Genomic DNA, 7,831 nt, shown 5'->3' on the forward strand with positions numbered 1-7,831 from the left:
TATGTATATTTTCACCAAAAAAAAAAAAGGTCCTCCAAGGTCAAGAAAAGAGAGTGTTGACATGTCATGGGGTTGTTAACCAATGCCATGAAACAATATGTGTACTGACTCTTTAACGAGAAACTATTTGTTCAGTAAACCTTCACCTAAAGAACAATAAAAAAAAAATTTTTTTTTTTTAAATGTTGATAACTTTTAAATCGGGGGTCATTATATTATTCCATTTGTATGTACACTTAAAGTTTTTCAATGAAAGAAGAAAAAAAAGAAAGAATAAACAAACCAGGGTTACCTTTTCCCAGTCAATTCAACTTGGCCCTTCTTATTGATGAAGAACTTGGAATCATTATATCCCCATCCATTCCATTTCAGAACTTCTTGCCTAATGAGAACAAAAAAGCATATAAATGAGAGCTATGCTAAATATCTCCGAACTGAAAAGTGCATCATTGATTAACTTTCACAATCATTTCAAAGGAGACCATAAGCCCACTAATATTGTATTAGTTTAAATAAAATAAGTACATATCAAAATGTCTCTACATTAATATTTCTAAAGATAGAATCATTCCAAGGAGCAGCACCAGCTTCACAGAGGGCTACAACCGCTAAACATAATGCATTCAAAGGAAGAAGAAAAAGGAAGAGGGAAGAAAAAAGGTTAAGTTTAGAGTATAAATATGTTTCATTTTGTACACGTTATTGAGTTTACACTCTAGGGTGGCCTAAAAATTTTTACAATTAAAACTAGGAATTCACTTGAAAGGAAACAAAGTTCTGCATGTCTGAGAAAAATCATAATCATTAATCTTCTGCTGTGATGAAAAAGGCCAATTTATAAGGTGGGTTCACTAGTAGATTAAAACTCTGAGTAGTAAGGAGAGGTCATGGAAGCTCCACAGACACATCCGAACTCCCTGAGGGACTGAATTGCTGGGAGGAGGTCTGTGGGGACCATGGTCTCAGGGAACATCTAGCTCAACTGGCATAACAGTTTATAAAGAAAATGTTCTACATTCTACCTTGGTGAGTAGCTTCTGGGGTCTTAAAAGCCTGTGAGCAGCCATCTAAGATACTCCACTGGTCTCACCCCTTCGGGAGCAAGGGAGAATGAAGAAAACAAGACACAAGGGAAAGAACAGTCCAAAGGACTAATGGACCACAACTACCACGGCCTCCACCAGACTGAGTCCGATACAACTAGATGGTGCCCAGCTACCACCACTGACTGTTCTGACCAGGATCACAACAGAGGGTCCCAGACAAAGCTGGAGAAAAATGTAGAACAAAATTCTAACTCACAAAAAAAGACCAGACGTACTAGCCTGACAGAGACTGGAGAAACCTGTGAGTATGGCCCCCGGACACCCTTTTAGTTCAGTAATGAAGTCACTCCCGAGGTTCACCAGTCAGCCAAAGATTAGACAGCCCCATAAAACAAATGGGGCACAACAGTCCAAGGACAAGGACTAGAAGGCAGGAGGGGATAGGAAAGCTAGTATAGGGAACCCAAGGTTGAGAAGAGACAGTGTTGACATGTCGTAGGGTTGTTAACCATTGTCATAAAACAATATGTGTACTGTTTAATGAGAAACTACTTGTTCTGTAAACCTGCATCTAAAGTACAATAAAAAAATTTTTTTAAAAATCTGAGTACTGAGTTTACAAACATTCTGAATTCTTCAACTTTCATGTAACTACCGATCTCTACCTTGACCTACATATCGTAACAGTTAATGACCACACCAGTTTTCAGTATTCCAAACACGCTATTTTCAATTCCCAAAATACCAGTATTTCATAGTTTTAAAAATCATTTTCACCAAGATCATTCAATTTTGCACATTACGTGATAGGTTTGAGCCTGTGCAGAACGCTATAAGCAACCACACTTAAGTATTCCATCATTGTTTAGTACATGTTTTAGAATAGTACCCTAGTGTGATCTGAACTATTGAAACAAACTGGTGATGAATCTTCTTACTGAAAATTCAACTACATCGTTTATGACGAAAACATTAAGAGCTCGGCTGCTAATGGAAAGATCCACAGTTCGAAACCACCAGTGGCTCCTCAGGAGAAAAGACCTGGTGACCTGCTCCTGTAAAGATTACAGCCTAGGAAACCCTACTGGCCAGTTCTATTCTGCCATACTGTCATATAGGGTCACTGTGAATCAGAATTGTCTTGATAGCACACAACAACAACAACAATCTTTACAGGAGCAGATCACCAGGTCTTTACTCCCATGGAGCTGCTGGTCATTTGGAACTGCAGACCCTTCCATTAGCAACTGGGAGCTTAACTACTGCACCGCCAGGGCACCACTCCCAAAAAACTACTACCATCGAGTCGATTCTGACTCATAGCGACCCTACCCAGGCACTGGGAAATCATTTCAGTATAGATGGTGAATTTGGCATATTTACATGGCTTAACAATAAGAATCACTGTCCATAAAATTATGCCTAGAATTTTTAAAAATTATTCCCAGATAACAAAAAAAAACCCAAACCACTACCGTCAAGTCGATTCCAACTCATAGTGGCACTATAGCGACCCTGTAGGACAGAGTAGAACTGCCCCAGAGTTTCCAAGCACCTGGTGGATTCAAACTGCTGACTTTTTGGTTAGCAGCCGTAGCACTTGACCACTACGCCACCAGGGCTTCCATACCCAGATAGGCCCAAGTAAAAAGCTAAACCTGGTTACATGTACTCACTCTCAGTACTTCACGAGGAAATGAATCAAGGTGAGTAGGGAAGATCTACAGCTCTACACTAAAAAGTGAAGAGATTTACATACTGAAGAATCTTTGACCTTAAATTTTCAAGTTAGGTAATATCCTTAAAAAAACTTCTGTATTTTCAACTGTAAGGTAATGTGACTTTTTCTGTCTTTTCATCCCAAACAGAAAATTCTTCCCTATGACATGGGCCTTACTATATTTACACGAGCTTTTGCAGCCTTCCCAGAAGTTGAAGTATAAGCATTTGGAATGCATTTAAGCTCAAAAACAGTGTTATGGAGCTTAGACAGTATATAATTAATATCTTAAAAAAACCAAACTCAAACCAATCTTCTCACATCTTCAAGATTCCCACGTATTAAATTAAAACGTAGATAAATTTGCTAGGCTTCTGGTTTTAAACTTTATACATACATACCCCATTCAATTTACTAATATATGCTATGATATTTATACATAATTTGTTATTACATTAAACTTTAAAATAACTTCTTACATAGGAGATAGGAGGATAATGAGTACACTGAAGGGCATTATAGAATTAACATTTTAAAAATTAAAGTTTTTTTTTTACTTTTTTTGTTGTTTTTTCCCTTAGAAAAGAGGATGGTAAGACTTTGACTAACTTTATTTGGACACATCATCAGAAAACAAACCAACTGTTAGAAAAAGACATCATGTTTGGCAAACTAGAAGGACAATGAAAATGAGGGAAACCCTTATTGAGATGGATTGGCACAATAGCCGCAACAAGGGGCTCAAACATACCAACTATCATGAGGATGGTGCAGGACTGAGCAATGTTTTGTTCTGTTATACATAAGGTCGTCATGAGTTGGAGCCAACTTGATGGCAACTAAAACAACTCCTTGATTGTACATAGACTTGACTTCCTTTTCTTTGTTATTTACTAATCGTCTCTGTTCAGCCTTTAAATATACTGTTCCTGTGTTTTTTTTAATTGCACTTTAGATGAAGGTTTACAGAACAAACTAGTTTCTCATTAAACAATTAGCACACATATTGTTTTGTGACATTGGCTGCCAACTCCACGACATGTCAACACTCTCCCCTTCTCAACGTGGGTTTCCGGTTAGCAGCTTTCCTGGCCCCTCCTGCCTTCTCGTCCTTGCCCCTGGGCTGGTGTGCCCCTTTAGTCTCATTCTGTTTTATGGGCCTGTCTAATCTTTGGCTGAAGGGTGAAGCTCAGAAGTGACTTCCTTATTGAGCTAAAAGAGTGTCCGGGGGGGCCGTAATCTCGGGGTTTCTCCAGTCGCTGTCAGACCAGTTAAGTCTGTTTTCTTGTTTTTGTGTGTGAGTTAGAATTTTGTTCTACATTTTTCCTCCAGTTCTGTCCGGGACCCTCTGTTGTGATCTCTGTCAGAGCAGTTGGTGGTTAGTAGCCAGGCACCATATAGTTGTGCTAGACTCACTCAGTCTGGTGGAAGCTGTAGTACTTGTGGTCCATTAGTCATCTGGACTAATCTTTCCCTTATGTCTTTGGTTTTCTTCACTCTCCCTTGCTCCAGATGGGGTAAGACCAATAGAGTATCTGAGATGGCCACTCACAATAAAAATTAAAGTAAAACTTTCAACAATCACAGAATTCTAAAAAAGTCCTCAGAAACTACCCAAATCAACTACCAATTTTTCAGATAAAGAAACTGCCCAGGGAAGTGCCCCTGGTCACAGCTAAACTAGTGATTAGCATGTGAAGGCTGACTCCCAATCCTGTAATTCTTCCTCTTTGGAGAGGTAATATCTGAAACCCACTAAGTCATGCCCTCAGGTAACCAAAATGATTTAAAGCAACCCTTTCTTCATCGCATCAATATTTTTTCAAGGCACTCTTACATGTTATTTACTATAGTCGTTCTTTCACACATGCCTTGAAAAAAAAAAAAAAAATCAAAGAATATGATTGCTTCAGGCACTGCAAGCACTGCAATGAAGAAGACTGATCAGAGAATCACCAACTTTCCGTAAGATCCAAATAAACAGGATGCAATTCTCAACTAACCCCAGAGGTTAATTAACCAGTGTGACTTCTCAGACATTCCAGTTCTTAAATCTACTACGCCAAATTTAACGTCTTCAACATAGAAGACCTTTCTTATTGTCCAAAAAAAAAAAAAGCCTGATTTTAATTCCTAACTGAAAAAAATAAAAACAAATGCTTTACAAATTTCCACATGCAGCCACAGCACCAAATGATTTTTTTTAAAAAGGCATAACAAAAGAAAATGGAGACTTATAAAATAACATCACACATACACAAGGTGGCAGTATTCTCCTATGATACAGATGATGCACATATTCAGTTCCTTGCATTTCCCAGTAAGGTTGTTTGCACAATCTTTAACTGAAATATTAGATTTAGTTTTATAACGACCATAGAAGTCCTTCCTTTATTCTTTCTTTTAATATGTACAGTTTTTAAAGTAGCTTTTTAATTCCAAGTTTAAATTTTTTTTTTTTTCTTTTTACAATTAAAAAATTTTTATTGGGGTAAAATATGACAAATTTTGCCATTTTAACCATTTAAGTGTATGATTCAGTGACATTAATTACATTTACCATGTTGTGCAACCATCACCACCATCTATTTTCAAAACTTTTTCATTACCTGTAAAAATGGTGCAGCGGAGGCAACTGACCTCCCCTAACTTCACAAGAGGAAGAGAGAATCATTATCAGCATCAAAAGTCCAAAGCTAAACATGGTGCTATAGTCAGAAGCACCACACCATCCCTCCGCAGCAAAAATCAGAAAAACTAAGTCAAACAGAGTCACACGTCAATCCCGAAACCCTAATGATCAAATGAAGAGATAAAGAACTCAGCCAAGCACCGAATGGAATAGAAACTGACTGGGAACAGAGCGCAAGGAGAGATACATACAGAGGTCCCCTATCAGCTACCGCAGCACGGATCCACCATCTTGGGCTCCTATCGGAGATCAGCGAACAGGAGGTACAAGAAAGCAATTTCACTGAGCTTCCAGCAGGAGACAGAACAACCGGTAACCCACGATATAGGCTTTCCCACCCCCCACCCTTCTTTACCCCCATTTAGCCTCCTCTGCTTCCTGCAGCCATAGTCTATTGGCCAGGAAGCATGAGCTTCCCCCCAGTGCCACTTGGATTCCACCCACCTGCACTGGCCAGATCCCTGGGTGCCATTTGTTGGCTGCTGGTGTTGCTTTTTTGTGCTTCTGTAGATTTCTTCCTTACCTCTCACCACCTCCACCTCTCTCTCAAACACCTGGCCCCATGTGCCATCTTTGCTTCTTCCTGAAAGGCTGTGAAATACCGCTCGACTGTGAAACCGCTTCCTGGCCCGTGCCGCCATGCTGGTGGGACCCCCAGGGCTTTTCTGTTTGTTTGCTCTGATTTGTTCTGTTTTTATTTGTTCGTCTGTTTTCTTTTTCTTTTCCCAGCTTGGGAGCCCCTTCTAGCCGGGCAGTACCACATGGCTTGGAAGCTAGTCCCTTACTCTGTGCAGATGCACAGGGACGTTCCCTGGGGGCATTTCTTTTTTCTTGTTTGTTATTGGTTTTTTTTTTTCTTTGATTAGTTTTCTTCTCTCTCTTATTCCCTTTTGGTCCTTCTTCATTTCCAGTTTCTTGATTTATTAACTTTTTTTTTTCTTTTACCCTTTGTCTTTTTTTTTCATTTTTGTTTTTCCCCATTTCTCAGTCTCTCATCTCTCCACTCCAATAGGAAGCTCCCTCAGCACTCTTTTTTGTTTGTGTGTATGTCTTTGGCTCCTGTTCCTTTCTCCTCTCTCTCCTCTTTCCCATACCCATCTTAGCTCCACACATCACAATCTACACCCTCCGTCCTGCCTACCTGCACCGTGTGCTGAACATCATGCTCCCAAGCAGCACAGGCATGGCCTACTGGAACCTGCCCTGCACTGATTCCCGGTCTGCACTGTCAGCCCTGGTACGTGCCACAAAAAACCTATCCCAGCAACTCACCTTCAGCTGGACATGCCGTGCTGTACCATACCTGCATGACTGACCCTGCCCATTGCAGAAGGAGGTGAAAAGTATCATGCCCACAGATGAACAAACAACAAGGAATGCACAGCCCGCCGGCTCAGACACAACCAAATAAAAAAAAAAGCAGGACGAAACAAACAAATCTACAGTCAATAAATGAGGAAAATAACCGCTGAATGCCCCAAAGACAGCAGACAATATCAAAACATTCACAAAAACAAGACAGGATGGTTCCAGTAGGCGTCCAAAATAAAACACCAGATGACCTTCCAGTAGAAGAAAAGGCACTAGACCTAACTGATAGGGAATTCAAATCTCCAATACTCAGAATTATCCAAGAGTTGAAGCAAAACACAGACAAAAATCAGGAAAAAATAGACAAATTCATGGAAAATACAGACAAAAAATGGAAGAATTCAAAAAAATACTACAGGAACAAAATGCTAAAATAAATTCACAACTAGAAATCATACAAAAACAACAATTAGACATCCAAAAGATAAACAACAAGATTTCAGAAATGGACAGTGTCACAGAAGGGCTGAGGAGCAGGTTTGAAATGATGGAAGACAGGATCAGTGAAACTGAAGACAAACACTTGGATACAACTCTGTTTGAGGAAAAATCAGAAAAAAAGAACAAAGAAAAATGAAGAAACCCTGAGAATTATGTGGGATACAATCAAAAGCAAAAATCTGCAAGTGATTGGAGTTCCAGAACAGGGGGAGAAAACAGAAAACACAGAAAGGATCATTGAAGAAATGCTGACAGAAAACTTCCCCAGCATCATGAAAGATGAAAAGCTGACCATCCAAGAAGCTCAACGAACCCCATACAGGACACACCCCAAAAGAAAATCACCAAGGTATATCATAATCACACTCGCTAAAACCAAAGACAAGGAATCCTGAGAGCAGCTCGAGAAAAACAGAAAGTCACATACAGAGGAGAAACAATAAGACTAAGCTCAGATTATCTGGCAGAAACTATGCAGGCAAGAAGGCAATGGAATGACATATATAAAACCCTGAAAGACAAAAATTGCCAGCCAAGAATAATATATCCTGCAAAACTCTC

The 7,831-nt window shown here is 39.5% G+C and overlaps 1 protein-coding gene across 3 annotated transcripts in view; it reads right to left on the bottom strand.

The window, feature by feature from the left end:
* Window positions 1-7,831, bottom strand: part of AGPS (alkylglycerone phosphate synthase) — a 174,637-nt gene that overhangs the window by 129,480 nt on the left and 37,326 nt on the right. For all 3 annotated transcript variants that reach the window (XM_004375472.3, XM_023730536.1, XM_023730535.1), the window contains exon 2: window positions 293-382. In XM_004375472.3, the coding sequence (XP_004375529.1) occupies window positions 293-382 (90 nt within the window). The remainder of the gene's footprint in view (window positions 1-292; window positions 383-7,831) is intronic.

This window comes from Trichechus manatus, unplaced genomic scaffold, assembly GCF_000243295.1.
Source record: "Trichechus manatus latirostris isolate Lorelei unplaced genomic scaffold, TriManLat1.0 scaffold00037, whole genome shotgun sequence".
Classification (NCBI taxonomy): Eukaryota; Metazoa; Chordata; class Mammalia; order Sirenia; family Trichechidae; genus Trichechus; species Trichechus manatus.